This window comes from Patagioenas fasciata, chromosome 7, assembly GCF_037038585.1.
Source record: "Patagioenas fasciata isolate bPatFas1 chromosome 7, bPatFas1.hap1, whole genome shotgun sequence".
In the NCBI taxonomy this organism is placed as follows: domain Eukaryota; kingdom Metazoa; phylum Chordata; class Aves; order Columbiformes; family Columbidae; genus Patagioenas; species Patagioenas fasciata.
The window spans coordinates 11,049,936-11,067,563 of NC_092526.1; the positions used below are offsets into that span (position 1 = coordinate 11,049,936).

Sequence of the window (17,628 nt, forward strand, 5' to 3'; positions counted from 1 at the left end):
CTGAGATGGTGCCTCTCAATACATTTCTGCTTTTTTTTTTCTCTCCAGGAGGAAGATCAGCTTTCTCTCTGGAGATGTTTGTAGTGCAGCCTGCCTGGCAGCATCCTGGAGATCTCCTAGGACACACAGATATCCCTGTTCACCAATGACCTGCCCTGTTGACTCTGCAAAATAATTCTGTCTTTCTGACCCTTGTCCTTTCCTGTTTCGGTAGGAAGCTCTTCCAGCCTCGGTACAATGTATAAAAATGCCTGGTGTGGTCACTATACTCAGAAAAATGGGTCCTGCAAAGTATTAATTGAGAGGAACCAGATATATAACTCTCATGATTTTTAAGCACCTTCAGGCTCCCTCAGCAAGGCACGTGTTGGTCACTCCACTAGAACCGGTGGCTTCAAACTGGAAAAAGAGGCATGTAAGGTGTCATACACCCATCTGTATCAGCCTTGTCTGTGATACAGGTACATTCGTGCAAACAGTTTTACCGTTCTCCTTCAATACCTTCATAGAAATCCAATTTCCCACTCTGCTGGGAGAAAAAAAGAGACGTCGTCTTTTCTGATCTTCTAGATAAGTTAAAGCACTAGTTGTGGTGCAACATTTGCTCCAGGACAAACGTGACCAGCAGCTCAGCGTGTATTGCCAGGACAAGGGGTGTTTTTAATATAGAAAGCTGCCACATTTTTTGGCAGTTGACATGGACATGTTATCATTTCATTGAATGAGGTCCCAGGTGGGGAACAGCAGCTGAGAGGGACTACCCAAACCCCCAGCTCAGCAGGAGCTTGTTCCCCAGCTTCCTCCACTGCTCCCATCACAAACGCAGCCCAAACTCCAGTTCAGCACTTGACAAAACCAGAACTGGCGCTTTGTGCGACTCACACTTAATTGGCAGGTATGTCCATGAGCGCTACAGACCCACCAACTCCCCTTTCAGCAAAGGCATTTCAAAATGGGCACACGTTCTTGGAAATAATAATAAAAAAGAAAAATCACAAGGATGATTGTCTCTACCTCCATGCTAGTATTGGGGTCAAGGTCATCACACTCTGATTCCTCTGAGCTGTTTGTCTCCTTGTGTGGCAGCATGAAGAGGAAGAAAGAGAACAAGAGGTTAGAAGAGAGATTGGTTAGACAGGGCAGAGCAGCACAGGAGTTGTGAGCAGCATGGAAATGGATAACGGTACAGAAAATGCTCAACCCCCCCCCCCCCCAAACAAACAAAAAACAAACCAACAACAAAACATGGGAAGCAGAGACATGCTTTTGCCAAAGAAAAAGGCTGTGATTCTGCAAGTCGTTCAGGTAGGAAAAAAAGCGAGGACGCAAGAGGAGGAAGAACTGTGGCCACCACCATGCTGGAGGAACCGCTTCTCTCAGGCTCGGTCCCTCCCGGCTGTGCAGGGGGTGCCAGGGGTGCCCAGGTGGCCGTGGCAGGTCCCTGCCTTCGCACATGCCATGGCTGTGTCACTAGGCTTACAGGATTGAAAGCCTCCACAAAGGAAAACACTTAATCCTGGGCTCTCCTGGATGGGGGTGGACCCAAAGGACATGCTCAAGTGCTTTCCTGAATCAAGGCTGGGCTTTGGTTGTGTCAAAACCACACCAAGCGTTTGCTTGCCTCTGTTGGGAGGGAAAGCCCCAGCTTAGTCCTGAGCAGGCCTCATGGTCCGTTTATAGGGATGTATCCTCTGAATTGGAGCACAGTAGTCAGGCACCCAGAGCAGAAGATGGAGCTTAACCCCACAGTTCTCAACCTTTTCCATACTAGGAGATCTCAGAGAGAGAGAGACAGACACAGACAGACACACACACACACACGAGATCCTCTCCTGGTAAGACCATGTCAGCATCTCTGCGCTGTCTGATAATAGGGAAAGAAAAAGGTCATTGAGACCATCTCCCCAGACCATAAATCTTAAGTGTCTCAAGGTTGAGAACCCCTTATCTACTGGCCTAAAGAAAACTCAGCAACTTCACTAAGGCCATGGGTTCACCCAGTAGCTTTCTCACCGCTGCAGCTGCTCTGATGGAGCTGCAGACTGGGCTCACTCAGAGGTCAGTAAACCACCATTGTCCCAATTTTAAGAACAGTTATTTAACCTTCTATATGAAGATTACTTACTTGCATGTGGGATACCAGGAAAAAGAAAACGAAAAACAAAGGCTGCATTTTATCTTGCATGCAAAAATCCTGCTAAAATGGATACTAAAAAAAAAAAAAAAAAAAGAAGAAAAAAAAAGATAACTAAAGTGGAAATAAAAAAAGAAAACCAAAAAACAAACTCAAAATTGCTGCCCCCTCCCTCTCTCAGGAGAGGATGCTATAGGGGGTGAAAAGGATGGGAAGCAGGAGAGCAGCACACAGCTTTCAGATGGCCTTACTCACTTTAACAGAGACTTTGTTCCCCAGAATATCCTTGGATTTACGTGGCCCATTGGCTTCATTTTTGCCACTGCTCTCCTTTTCCGCCCGCTTTCTCATGCGCAGGGTATGCCATGAACATGACTTCCTGTTGTACCAAAAAACGCAGCAATCAAATGGCAAATCAGAGCAGGAAGGAAGGATTTGGAAATGGGAACCAGCATCCACATTTGTGATTACTGCAGTTCCCTAGAAAGTGAAAGCCACTGTCGATATGCCCATCTCAATCTCAGCAATGAGAGTTGAAGTTAAAAACCAAACCAAACAGTTCTGCGAAGCAGATGTTGTGCCACACTTGCTGTTTAAATGCATTTAGCAAGAAAAAAATGCCCATGATGGAAGCAGGCAACTAGAACTTGGTCATCTGGTTTCAGGGACTTTGCCACAAAAAGAAATTTATTTTTCCTACAGTTAAAAGGTCAATTTCATCCTCAGTCTTGTTGGTTAAAAACAGTGGAACAAATGTAAATATATGAGAACGGTCTTGATAGATTATTCAGCAGAGGAAATAATAAAATGAAGAAACTCAAGGTGTTGCTCCCTGCATATTGCTCAGAGCATGAATCGCTCAGCAAATAGGAGCTACATCATTAACTTTTCAAGAGATGTCATTTCCCAGAACAACAAGCTCTGCTGTGCCTCTCAAGACCAAGAATTTCCCATTAAATTTTGCCAATTTGGTTAGAGAGGACACCAGTCAGTCCATGGCTTTTGGCTAACATTACAGCAGGCATGATTTCCCCTACATTTGTCAACCCTCATTACTGCTCCTATGATCTTACTCTTGGAAAAAAAAACAATAATAGACCATGTCACCCTTTGTAAGAGCAATGCCGTGTCTATAACAGAAATTGCATATCAAAGAAGACATAAAAAATTAAGAAAAAACCAAAACAGTTCATAATATGGATTTCATTTGGTTTAAATAGTGGACAGGGTGGGGGGATATTTGGGAAGGGGTATGTTGTCCAAAGCAGAAAGCTCTCAAAACAGCAGTGAGATGAGCTGGGATCCAGGTTCAAAGCATCTGCCCACCTTTAACTCATGCAAATTTGATTTGCATGTTTAAGCCCAATGTTTGGCACATGTCACGTCTACAGTACCTTGATACATTTTACAAAGCAAGTTGCCTGTAATCCAACGATCACCTGCGATGCCAACAAAACGCAGTATGTTAGCAAGGTAGGACTCCGAGGACACCCCACACAGCCAATACTCCCCCATGAACACTGCGGCTGAGTCCTAAGCATGTTTTTTTGTTATACTTCAGCACCTGATGGGAGCTGTAAAATAGCTCAAATTAAAAAAAATTTTAAAAAGTAAACTAATGGCTTCCCAGTAGCTGGCTGCCACTGACACAAGAATGAATTGGGTCATATTGGGTGTTTTTGCAACCAGGATTGGTGTCTCCACTGCAGACAGCTGGCACGAGTGGTCACATTTGAGCACAAGGAGCACCGGAGGACTCTGCACGTCCCAGCTGGACAGTAAGTGCTGTCTGATATTTGGGTGTTTCTGGAGGAGATCCAAATTAGATGTGCAGAGCAGGGTAAGTTATCCAACATTGCAGGACTTTTGCTTTTCTTTAAGATAGGGTAGGAGTCAAGGATGTGGCTGATGGACTCCCTGACCTACCGGGGAATCATACATGGTGCCAACACTACTGCATCGACCACATATTTTGTGTGCAGTACCTGTCAATGAAAGAAACAGTTTTATTATGTCTACTAATTAGTAAATATAATCCGCCAGACTAGACAGACAACACCTGCTCCAGGTAATTTTTTACCCATGGGGCTTCTATTATTCAAGTATCTTTTTGGTTTGAGGGTTGTTTTGGCTGTTTGAGTCTGAAGAGATGATTTAAGACTTTAAACCTCATTGCAGCGAGAAAGAGAGGAGTGCAACGCATGTGCTTTTCCATTTTGTTATGCTTTCCTGGTCACAATTCGTATGACTACATATAATTTAACACAGAATGTGACTGTGCAGCTGCTATGAAATCAGAGTCTTCACCAGGAGCCTGGTGCTGTGGATGAATGTACGGGCAGGTGGCTGCGTCTCGTGGTTAGAGAGGAACGGGAACGGCCATGGTGGTTGTGCAAGAGACGTGCTAAGCAATTCCTTTGGCTTAACACGCAACTCATGGTAGCATTCACTACTGACAGGTAAAGTCATCATTTCTCTTAACTGAAACTGCAGCAGAGATCAAATTATTACTTTTAGTGAATCTGTCGCAAAATCTTTCCTCATGTTCAATTCTGCACCTCAAGGTACTCGTGTAAGGTAACACAATTCGTAGCATACATCTTGCATTACCATCTAGTCATTTTAGATGTTAAAAGAAATCAACAGGTATTACTGAAAAGAGGGTTGTACCTTCTGTATTTAATACCAAAAAACCCACTTTCTTGTATTAGTCATTTCAGACTGACAAACTTCTAAAAATCAGAAAAGAAAAATATATATCCACACATTTGTTAAATAAACAACAGAAGGTTATAAACAAATAAAAACCCAAACAAACAAAAACCCAAACAAAACCACAAAACCAAAAAAGGGTCAAACTGGTTCTTATACCTCATTAAAACATGCTCATTGTGAAAATTTATTTTACATATTTAAAATAGTACATTTAAAATTAGTTACATTACAGATACAATGATGAACATTGCGACTCTCCGTTATATTGCACAACCTGACTTCATCAATATGAGTTTGTTTCTCTTCTTTTTTTTTTCTTTTTGTTTTTTAAATAGTGCAAAATACTTTATACAGGAATGTACTTGGGTGGGGGTCTTGCAAACCAAAAAATATATTACAAAAGTTACTGTGAACAGAAAACAAAACAAAACAAAACAAAACCCAACCCAAAATAAAATAAAAAAAAGATACAAGCTGTACAAGGAAATTGCCAAAGACAAGAAAATGTCTCCTCCTTGAGAACCGAACCTCAGTCCAACATGGGGCCTGGATATTTTTGTGTTTTTTTTTTTTTTGCTAGATGTTGTTGTAACCAATATATAGATTAGTAACTTAATACCACATAAATATAAGTCCAGTCCAAGCAGGTCCATGTTGTTGTAAAATGGTGTAACATAGCTTTAACCGTCTATGGTTTTATTTTTCTCCAAAGTATAAACAAAACCCCACAAAATGAAAATAAGCAAAGCTTGAGCTATCCACCATGGCTGCCTGACGCTGCAGGTTGACCACTCAGCTTGTTCCAATGGCACTGTAGATAAAAATCAGCAGGAGTTCCCTACCATTTAGGTTTTTATTTATTTATTTATTTAATTTTATTTTTTCCTCAAAAAATCCACATAGCGCTCCCAGTGAAGCCAACATGGCACTTACTTGATGCTTCCGTCGCTATTATCTGTAGTGGATTTAGTGAGGGGAGCCAAGATATTGCCGGGGATCCATCCTTCAGCGGCCGGCGAGTGGTCGTTTGCAGGCTGGTACACCAGGAACATGTTCTGCTGGTTGATAGCAAGGATCTGAACCACCTCGCCTTGATTCACACAGATCTCATCCTCCTTCAGTGCATAGTAATCTTTAATCACCACCATGGAAGAGGTCCCATTGCACCCTCCCAAATCAGTCTGCGGAAACGGACACAACAGAAACCGGTGAGCAGTCAGCTCTGAGGAACCTGCCTTTCCCGGCTGCAATCCCACTGCTTCATTTCCAGCCTAACTGTATCAGGGAAAAAGATACAAAATACTGAAAGTTCACATTGGAAGAAAAGGATTTTAAGGATCTGAAAGGCAGCAGTGATCTGATACAAACCAGCCTGCTATTTCATATTAGATTTCACAGCTGCTAGTGTTCTCATTTTGTCTGGTGTTACAGATGAAAGATCTGTGCCGAGTCAAATGGGGGGAAAGACCAATGAAAGCTCATGTTAGAAACCAAATGAATTACTCACATATTTCATGATCTTAAATATGGGTCATGCTGGAAAGTGGCTTTGGTCAGCTGCAGCCAGCAGCAGGGTCCAAACCTGCCTGATGGTTACTGGCTCTTTGGTGGTTTGTGTGCAGTGCACAGGCACCCAAATTATAACCCTCAGCAGGCACCCAAATTATAACCCTCAGCAGGCACCCTGAGAGCTACTATGTGGGAAAAAATCTAAAATCTTCTATACCGCCGGAGTAGACCTCTTCAGGAATGGGTGGTTAATGGATATCAGAGAAGCATGAATATAGCTGTTGCTAGTACTGCAAATGGAAATTCAGTTCACCAGGTCTGCAAACACAGTGCCCTGAAAAGTGCTGGGTTCAGCCCTCCAGGCTCCAGGGTCAGGCTCTGCCTCTGTTTCCCAGCTGATGTGCCACCCGTCTGGACGGCAGAGCTCTCACAGTCTCCGTTTAATCCCAAATCACATTTTACACCATTGCTTCAGTCTGTTGATCCCCGTTGACCTGGTTAGCTGATAATTAAAGCTAACTTCACAGATGGTCTATGGTATAAGAAATGGGCTATGAGATCATGTTTTATCAGATGAGCTCAGTACCTTGCTTTGTTCATACTTGTCTCCGGGCTGTGAGTGTTCATACCCTGTGCTGCCGTTGGAGGTAGATATCTTCAGGGGTGGGAGAGATGGGTTACGGCTTGTAGCCTTCAGAGGTTTCTCAGACTCTACTGGAACAGAAGAATAGGGTCTGCTGTTGGGCTGAGGAACCCTACCGGTCTGGGGCCTCAGCACTGCTGAGCTGCTCTCTTTGCGTTGGTACTCTATGGGGGACTGTAGCGCTGCAGAAAGAGGACAAGAGTTAGCTATGTGCTTTCAATGACATCGCCAATGGCTGCAGAGAGCATGTGGGGTGATTCAGTTGGAACAGACACACAGGTTGCAAACCAAACAGGAACAGGAGGTGCCACCCCTGGAAGCACACAGCATGTTTATAGCTAGATGGGATGTGAGCATTTTACATTGTCCTGCTCATGAACCAAACACAGCACTTCATGCTACTGTGAAGAACAGCTTCTCTAACCAACACACTGGGCTAAAATATTTGCTCTTCACAGCATGCATAATTGCATTCACTTTCTTTGAAATCACACAAATTAATCGCATCCTGTACTCAAAACAAATGAAAACCTGAATAAGAGATGCACAGCTCATTTACAGTGAATATTGCTATCATTAGTAAACACAGGTCAAGATCTATAAGTCTCATTTGTGTATTCCCAAGAGAGTGTGACTACTAAATACTCTTCAGACATGATGCACTGCAGCTTGAGTCTCTTATGTGCTTTTTATATTAACTACTTTGATTCAAGGAAATCACTGGAAATTGCCAGCAAGTGAAGAAGTATAGATGGCATGAAGACATGAATCCCAGCAGTCCAGACCTCTCCAGAAAATACCCACAATCCACATTAAACTGCTTTATAAGCCTTAAAAAAAAGAGAGTCTGCTTGTGAGAGTGTACATTCCATAGTCCTGGAGAGAGCTTACACTGGGAAAAGGAAGGAGAAAAATGCCAGATGGTAAAGAAATAAAAAAATTGTTGTGTTTGGAGAAGGGATCAGGACTAGGACTCACAGTGAACGGGAAAGGAATAGATTTTCTAGGCTCAGACTACCATCCCCAGACCTATGGGTTTGGTTTTTGCATGTCATGTGTCTTTAATGGATGATTTATGATCAGTTAATGCTGTGTACATGCACCAGACTAAACCTACTGGAATGCAGAGAGGCTCGTCTAGCAAGAGGCAGACAGAGGACACAATATCACAGCATCAGCCCAACCAGGGAACCACAACAGAAGGAATGTCTCTCTCAACAAGAGAAAAAGGAAATAACACCAGAAAGGCTCAGCACCACACAGCATATTCTCTAGCTTTGCCCTTCTAGAGAAAGGAAGGGCTATTCCAACAAGAAATCACATAATACTAAGGAACAAGAGACTTAAAGACAAATATATATATATATATGTATATATATGTATCAAGGAGGATGCCAGATCACCATTTTCTCCAAAAGGACACAAACATAGACTTGTAGCAATCTGGAAGATTACTTGACTCCAAAACCTACACAGTGACCCTTGTCACAGAAGTGACCCATGTTTCTGCCACAGTGACTACCAGTTTCACTCGCTTACCTCAGCTGCACCTGAAAACAGTTTGATCCTGCTGCAGATCAGCTATTGAGGAGAAGGAAGGTTGGGGAGAACTTTGACAGTGATTTTGATAGTGATGGTGACATTTTTCTAGTATATACAGTACACTAAGCTGCAAAGTCTTCAGCCATAAGGCCTGAATAAATACTTATCTATCTTGAAACAATTCATCCTACTCAGTGCTTTTAAAGGGTATTTAGCTGAGTGTCCACTTGTGGCTACTAATTCCGCCGTTAACTATCACAGCCTGGCTTCAGCCTCCCGTTCAACATCTGTTAGTATTCTTACAGCCTTCTGGCAAAAATCAGTGTCTGTGTACTTGTGTGCTCTCTCTTTCTCTCTTAACCTCCCGCCCACAGCCCTGCAAAACATGATTTTAAAAAAGGTACAGATCAATGGCATTTTCCTTAGGAACTATCTTCATCAGTGACATATTTTCTTTACAGCTTGCTTCTTCAAGGTGAAAAACAGTCACTATAGCAAATGGTTTGGTGAACACTGTTCCTCAAGCTAAGCAGCTTTTGCTTTTTCAAGGAAAAATCTGAAAAGCTTGAATATTGCAGCGTAATCGCAGCAAGTTTTACATTTATGAACAGTGGATACCGACACTGTGCTTTGTACATAGCCCCTTACTATATAGGGCTTCCCTGTTGAAGAGAGAAAATCAGAGACAGCTTGGGCAAGAACTCACAGGGAATATTTTGTTATTGAGTTTACAGAGCATTGGCTCAGAGGGGATTTAATATGATTTTAAAGACAGAAAACATCCGCTTTAATGAAATGCAAAGCTAAAGAACATATTTAAAGATTAGTCAGCTTCAACAAGATTACATCCTAAAAGCCACTTAAATTGTTCTGGACTGGACAGGCTCTACTGGATACAATATCATTTTCTTGCCTCTTATTTATAGGTTTAAAGCAAAACCTTAAGCCTGTGTTTTAATATAAATCTATTTTTACTTCTAGCTTTAGAGATACTGACGATTATGTTCCTAAGCCACCAAACTCTTTCTGGCCCCTAAATAGGGGCTATGAAGATGCTTCAGTAGAAAAAGAGGCTCAGAAGGCAGTAAGGCCTGAGAGAATAGGAGGCAGTACATAAAAAATAAAACAATAAGTAAAAAAGATTTGGAAGGGGCACAAAACCACTGCAGTAGTTGTCTGTGGAGTCCGCACAGGGCTTAAAAAAATTCTCAAGCTAATAATTATTGGCACTTATACCAATATGCATTCATTCAAAGCCAACTGCACTGGCACAAAACGGGCAAGTTTTGTTACCAGCTGGTCAACCTGGAGAAGTCAGATTGCTCATCTCACCATTGTAAATAAAGAATCATTTACATGGTTGTATGAGGCCCTTTCTATTCCAAGTAATGAAAACTTAACATCAGGTTTTGGAGTCACAAGTGAAACACTATTTCCGTTCTCAGCTCAGCCATAGTTTTCGAGCTGTCGCAAACAGCTTTTGCATGTAACCCTTTCCCAGTCAACTTCTGAAAAGAAAAATGAAGCTAAATTCTTCCTCATGTCTAGAAATTGATCCATTGCTTAACGACAGGCAGACTTGGTTCTACTTTTCTCCTTGGGATTTTCCTTATGAAAAGAAGTTGCTGAATGTTTTTCTCATAGAAGGAAAAAAGAAACAAAGATTCTAAATCCCATTTAGTGTCAGAGTTTGGGAAACAAAGCAAAGACCATGTACGTACCATTTAGGAAATCTCTTTGTGTGTCCAGGACTTGGTTGATGTCCTGTACCCAAGCTTGTTGAATTTCTGGATTAGCTGCCTGTAAAATGACTCTCTCTGATGTTTCCCGGCTCATTAGAGCAAACTTGCAGGGATCATTGTCCACATTTTCTTCAATGATAAGGTAGTTCATCTGAAACAAGCCAAGGTAAGCATGTGTTACGTAGAGCAGGAGTGAATATTACTCAAAAATCAGAATAAAATTGTTGTGAAAAGTTCCTGAAAATATAATAGTTGAGTCCAATAACAGACTGTCAGATGGTAATCAGAATTTGCTTCAGCTAGATTTAGGCAGATAAATCTTAAGCTTAAATATGATGCTTAATAAAGCCCTGACAGATGTACCAGACATCCGTCTGACTTGTCTTGAATGACAACTCTATTTTAAGTTAACACGGATCTGACTGATGTGCTAAAAATTTACTGCAACTTGTAAATGCAGTTAAAATGCTCCTATTGAGATGTTAATAAAGTCTATAATTCCTCCAATTTAAATAACTGTTTACATTTCTTATCCTCCATGGGAAAGTCTCAATCATTAGAGTATTTTAAAAATGGAACGGACTGTGCACAGGGACACAGAGCAATTCTCCCCCGATGCTCCAACAGATCTTCTTATTTCTAGCAGATTACACTGTCATCTGTGTGCAGTCGCTTCCCCTGACTGTAGTCTCAGATACTCTTTCTGGAAAGCTCATGGATGGCAATTTTGGCTGCTGTCCTGCCCTTGTGAGGCTTCTGTTTAAGTGTACCCATAACTTTAACTTTTCCTAGGCTACTTATATCTATGATAGTAAACAAGAATATGTTGGCATGTCAAAAGTAGACAGCTCTGAAGACTAAGGCAATAACGTCACTCTAGAAGTCCATCTCCAGTTGCTCTGCATATCTGTCTGTGCTGTAGGCACTCAACAAGACAATGAGCCATTTGCCAAATGGAAGAAAAGAGGGACTCACACAAAAGAGGAAATCACACAAAAATTTTAAACTCAGGCGGTGGGAACAGCATTACTTTCGTAGGCTGTTTAACTAGAAAAGCAACTCATACCCTTGAGGCACGCTAATTTTATTGACATTACAGAGATTTATTTGTCTCTCTTCATCTACAATATACAATTCAGGAATTGTTTCCTGCAGATGAAAGCCTCATTGTTATACATAAATAAACTGAAGTAAAAATGATTCATGTTATTCCCATCTCCAACATTAATAATGATTTAAATCAGCAATAAGATAAAATCAAAGCTGATCACCTAGATCAAGATGATTGTTTATTTGTACACTTTAGGTTTTTCCTTTATAGCTTATTATTTGGTTGGAAACTATGAAATACACTGACTTACAAATGAATATAGGCTTTTCAGTAAATGCTGCAGTTTCTGTCAGCCAAAAAGATGACTTCATTTCAGTAAAGAAGCTGTTTATCATAGATTTGTTTAGTTCTATATGGTTAATATGCATTATTTCACCTGATATTGTTCCCTTCTAATTCATATTAATGTGCCATTTAAACATTGTGTGAACACAATGCATTCTCCCACATCTCTTTCTAACCTGTAACTTTGAAAAGCAAATCAATCCCAGCCTGGTTTCTCAGTTTTGAACAATCAAGACATTCAAATGAAGCAGTGACTTCTCTGTTTTTGCAGGCACAGCAAAGGCTGTTCTACCAGGAGAGGCGTAACATTCATTCATCTTCATTACCATTTCAGAGGTTAACTTTGCACTTGTTAAACAAGCATAAAATCTCTTACACAAGTAAGTATTTTCCCTGATTACTTTCAGTTTTTATTTTATTCCCAGTTCCATAATCTGGAAAGATTATTTAAAACCAAAATTAACTTCTTAAAATGTCTTTATAGTTTAGCTAGGTTTATAATTCCTCATGGCCACATTTTTAGAACTGTTTGTATTTTTGTTTGTTTTTCAAATAGCTGTCTTCTTGCAACATTCATGTTTGTACTAAGAGCCCTCCCCCCAGTAGGGAGAATATTTCCAGTAATATCACGGAGAGGCTTAATATTGACTTACAGTTTGGCCTAAGATGACTGTTTTGGATACTAGACTTTCCCCCACCTTTTATGATCGTGCTTAAAAGCAACTGTTGGGTACTTCCTTTGACTACTGCAGGCTTTATAGCGATATTTGCTAAGTCAGAGCTATGAATGACAAAGGACCTGTCCTGGCTGTGTTCCTTGTAAAACTTATCCAGTAAATTTAGACACCCAGTGGTTTATTTAGAGATGGTCTTCAATGGCTTCTGAACCACTGAAAGGTAAATGCAAATTCTTTCTGGAAATTGTTGTCCACCTATGACAAGATGGACCAGTCTCACAGCATAGAAAATTGGTAAGATTTCCTTATGTAACCATCAAACAGAGTTTGCCTCTCCCTATTTCTTACCTTTATGCTTTTCTTGAACATGTAGCCTGGTGTTAAAGATCCTTTCCTAAGGAGTTCGCTGAAGATAACTATTTGCTCAAAGAGAAACACCCTACGCTCCTTCGGTCGAGACTGAACTCCGGAATCCTGCTCTGTCACGTAGAAGGTGTCCTGCTGCAGCAGCTTGCCTTGAGCTGTCAGCTTGCCCTGAGAAGCACACAAGGCACCAGCATTACAAACCCCAGCCCACCACCATCTCACGAGATGATCTGCTATGTTTCATGCAGTCCAAGTTTTCTGAGCAGCATGGAGTTAATGTGAGACATATCCCCTTAAAGTTATCAAAGCAGAGATCTTGTAAATTAAGTACTCGGTTTAAGGAAAAAAACATGGGTTTTATTTGTTTTCATTGCCACTGATTTTGCATATAAAACCAAAAGCAAGAGATCTCAAGTAGACTGCTTTGTTCTTAATTTCAAACGCTGTTCCCATTATGTAGTTTGTTATTGTGGTGCCTTAGATTCCCTCTAGTCATGAGCTCTCTATCACCCCTGAAGCCAGTGACACAACACTCTGAAGGTGCAAAAAATCAGGACCTACCTGTTTGCAGGAATGCTACAATGCATTAGTAAGACAAACTTGACTTCATTTTGGAGATGACACATCTCCCCAGGACTGCCAGTGTCTACATTGGCTTAGTTACAAACCACAGACTGCAACCTGTGGGGTTATAACTCACAAGGTCCCTCCTGGATGTTGCTCAGAGGGAGCTGTTAACATGTTAATGCCGGATGACCTTACTAACAGGCAGAGCAGTCTGGTTCACTGCTTATTTTGCTCTGGTAATAGATTTAAGAAGTGCAATTCAAACTTGCAGAAGCTTTTACAGACCTCACGTTTTGAAGAAACAATAGATAAATTGTCCCAAGTTTAGAGTGAGAGGTATATAACCCCCAACTTTGAAGCCTCACTGAAGCATGCAGCTCAGCACTGGAGAAGAACAAACACGAGATAAACAGCCTGGTGTAGGGCAGATTGTAGAGACAATCATAGAAAGATAAAATACTTTTCCTTGCCTAGCTGTTATTATAAATGGAATGCAAAAGCATACCTCAAAGCCTTGGAGGCGACCCAGGTTCATCATATCATTGCAACGTTTCGGTACAAGGCACATTAATTCAACTGCTTTCTGTTAAGGAAAAAGGATGTTGTATTGTTACAAGAGAATCAGAGGGTTCCTAAAAGCAATGTGTCAAATCATGAACTTCAATAGCACGATCACTGCTAGCAATTATTCATTGTGAGGCTCTCGTGCACTGAAGATGTACGGTAACGTCTAAAAGGGGATGGTGCACCTACAATGCAGGACTGCGCCTTCATCTTTTAATTTTGACTTAAGCTAAGAGAAATATCACACTTAGAACACCAGCAGGATCTTTATTGTCAAAGGAATACTGGGTTTTTTCATTCCTCCATATAAAGTGCCATTAGATAACACAGCACTATTGTCCAGGACATGAATACGTACCTCTATATCAGAGCACTCCAGACCAGCTTTTTCACTGTACCTCAGGAAGTCCTGAAGAAAGCAGAAAGGTTTGTATTAAGGCACTTCAGAAAGAGAAAACAAAAGATAGCAGTTTGAAAACGAAACAAAAAAAGGCATATTCAGCATGTGATTTTCTGATGGAACATGCTAATATTAATAAACTCTTCTTCAAAGGTTGCTGAATGATATAACCACTTTATAGATACGGAAAAGGGGCATGGATAACCTCTGAAAACACCACAGGAAAAAGACAATGCTGGGATTAGCCTTTGGGAATGTTGATTTGTTCCCTTTTTTAAGCCACAAGACCACACACACTTGAAGATTTTTCTTTTGCTCTTGGCATTTGAGGGAACACGCTGCTGTCTCTTTGCTAGTGTGCAGTTACCAAACTGTGGGCTGATGGCATTCTGCTTGAGACCGCTTCAACAAAGAGAAGAAACCAGTTCAGAGCCCCTGTATTGCTGGAGATTACAGGGTACAGTTCAGACATGCCTAATTCTAGATATTAGCTTGAGACCCCTAGGGGTGAGTTTTTAGAAATACTGAATAATTGGCATTGTGCATAAAGTCAGCAGAAGCCGGAGTGGTCAGAGTCCTTGGGAAAACAATGGCAGTGGGCTCCCAAATTATAAGACACCAGGATATTCTGGAGATAAGTTTCTTATGGTAATTTGAAGAGAGAGAGTCAGAAATGGAGGCCACAGCATTTATTAGAAGCAGGCCATTCAGCACCGATGACAGGCTTTAATAGTACACTTGTGCATCTTCATTGGGATTTCAAAAAAAAAAGAAAAAAAGAATGAAAGTTTGTTCTGAAACTTCAGAGGAAGAAAATTCCTATTTGAAGTTAACTCTTCTATAAAAAACATGTGATAGAAAATAATAAAAAAAATCATTATATTATCCTAAATTGCAAACTACTCCCACAGATGTGGCCCTCCTGCTCTCTGGACATTTTCCATGGGCCTCTGTCATTGTATGCCCATGTATAAGCAGACTCCTCTTTCTTCCTAATTTGATGAAGTTATTCCTCAGTTAAAACTAAGGCAGTTTAAAAATAACATCATCTAACGCAAGATGCAGATGATAGTTTAGTCCAAACTGCATCTTTCCACTCACCTTGAGAAGAAGTTGATATTTAGTTATTCTTTGAATGGGTTTGATCAGAAAGTCACTAATGGTTAGCCGCTGGCTTATTTCCTGTTGAACCTCCTAAAAATTGAGGATTAAAAACAATTGCAAACAATCACAGAGTAAGACATAGAACATGACAAAACGTCTCAGCAGGGACGTGTTTCCACAGAAAGTTAGGCTGTTCTTAATCTTTTGTTTGTGAGAGGGAATTCTGGAGGATTTAAAAATCTGGCATATCCTATTTAGGCAAGGACCAGGCAAAAGTCATGACCGAGCTGGAAGGCGCTGGGAAGCACAGGGTCCATCCCCCCCGAGCTGAGCCAGCGGGATGGGACGGGAGGTCTGGAGGCTGCTCCTTCCACTGCAGCGGGGATTAGCTCACAAAGAAGTCCTGCAGAGCTTGCCTCATGCCCTTGGGTGAAATTAAACAGCTTTCCCTTGTTAAACAAGCTGCTCTCACATTACTATCTGAATGTGTCTAGTACCAAATGTTTCTTGAAACAGACAAATTTACTGGGAATTTATGAGGGGCACCACCCAGCTCCAATGACTTGTACCTCCTGCCCTGTTTGTAGATTACAGATTAAGATGTCTATTTTATTTTGGACAGAAATCAATATAGTTGTGGCACTCTGAAGACCACAGGCAGTCAGTATTGGATTAAGTGTTTGTTAGAAATTAACAACATGAGAATTTGAAGTAAATGAAATAACTTCTTTTTCCTGTAGTGGAGACTTTAGCAGCATGTACAGTAACAAAATCTTCTAGAGTTTGTTTTAGACAAACCCCACAGGTTACAGAATGCTCCACTTAATGAGGACCCACAGCCATAAGTAACAGTAATGTATAATAAGCAATGCTTACCTCAAAGTATGCCTCATACTCAGCTACTATATATTCAGATCGTGGCTTGTTTTGGCAATATACCACGTACATGTGTAATCGCCGCTCCTGTGGAAGCAAGATGCACAGCAGCCTGGTGAGATACTGGCTGCTGTTTTGTTCTGCTATTGAAAGCTGGCAGAAAGTTGCTAAGATGTTCTGCTTGGCCTTCCCCATTTTTTGTTCAATCAAGAATTTAGTTTGCTGAAGTAGGAATGTAAATTAACAACTGGTTCTTTTCTCCACTTCAGCACTTTAGGCAAGGGGAGGTTTCCATGGAGGTGGCCAGCTAGAGATGTCATCCCCGCACTGGTAGGTCTGAAATTTGCTGTAGAGTTGTGCTCTGGCTAATATGACACAAACATGTCAATCATAGCAGCTGACAAGTACTTCCCATAATTATATCTTGGCAGATGTCCTTGGCCACATAAAGTTTGCCACCAAAATAAGAAGTGTACAAGAAGGCAATGATTAATGCTTTAGTTCCATCCAGCTGCTCATTGAAGGTGCATAACTATAGGGCTACTTTATGTTTAAGTTGAGTTTAGACATGTAAAAATATGAAGTTGATACAAGCAGATCATTTTGGAAAAAAGTCATCACACCCTAAATGATAATTATACTATAGACAGGTAACAAAATAAAACTTACGTGCTTAATAAAAAGTTGTGCTAAACGGTCTGGTTCTTGAAGACATTTTTCCAGTTCGGCCAGGAAAAAGCTGAAAGAAAGGATATCAACATTTCAGAATACTTCTTCAGGTCATCTCAGCAGCAAGCTAGTTGACCTTCAGAGATATCAGCACAATTTTAGCTTTAGTATTCAAGAATAAATGAAAAGGTAAGCTTGGCTTCAGCCCTTAATGGTGGCATTTCTAAAACATGAGATGAGAGCTGTGAAATATGGAAATCTTGCCTTGCAAACTCTCTGGTCTTCTTTACTATTACAGTGGCTTCAATTTATTTTAAAGTGTCAATTGCAAGAGTTGCTTTCCTTCACTAAGAACTCCCAGAGTTCTCCATAAACCAAGACGTTTGTGAAGCTCAACTGAAGCTTTACCAGGAGTTCTCAGTTGCATGAGCAGATTTTAAGTACTGGTCAACGCAAAAGAGATGCAGAAGTTTCTACTTGAATAAACAAATTGATACATTTTTGCTGGTGGAATTTTGGTATATTCTATTTTTCAGTGTATAACTACTAGTAATATACTGTAATTCATCATAGTAATTCATAAACACTGTCTCTAGCTTGACCTGCAGCTTTGGGGAGGTCATTCATTCTCGTTTGAATGACCTTACCAAGAATATCCTGGGATGCCTAAAAGTGAGGTAAAAGCAGCTAAACCAAACTTCAGAAATACTGGTAGGTTTTTCTA

General features: G+C 40.8%; 1 protein-coding gene across 9 annotated transcripts in view; it reads right to left on the reverse strand.

The window, feature by feature from the left end:
- KALRN (kalirin RhoGEF kinase) overlaps positions 1-17,628 on the reverse strand; it is a 505,770-nt gene that overhangs the window by 26,414 nt on the left and 461,728 nt on the right. For 8 of the 9 annotated variants that reach the window (XM_065841448.2, XM_071810806.1, XM_071810810.1 and 5 more), the window contains 11 exons: positions 16,905-16,974; positions 16,236-16,322; positions 15,357-15,449; positions 14,214-14,264; positions 13,797-13,874; positions 12,707-12,892; positions 10,265-10,436; positions 6,945-7,183; positions 5,783-6,030; positions 2,390-2,513; positions 1,015-1,074 (listed from right to left, as the gene is read on the reverse strand). In XM_065841448.2, the coding sequence (XP_065697520.1) occupies positions 1,015-1,074; positions 2,390-2,513; positions 5,783-6,030; positions 6,945-7,183; positions 10,265-10,436; positions 12,707-12,892; positions 13,797-13,874; positions 14,214-14,264; positions 15,357-15,449; positions 16,236-16,322; positions 16,905-16,974 (1,408 nt within the window). The remainder of the gene's footprint in view (positions 1-1,014; positions 1,075-2,389; positions 2,514-5,782; positions 6,031-6,944; positions 7,184-10,264; positions 10,437-12,706; positions 12,893-13,796; positions 13,875-14,213; positions 14,265-15,356; positions 15,450-16,235; positions 16,323-16,904; positions 16,975-17,628) is intronic. The other variant, XM_071810807.1, reaches the window with a different exon arrangement.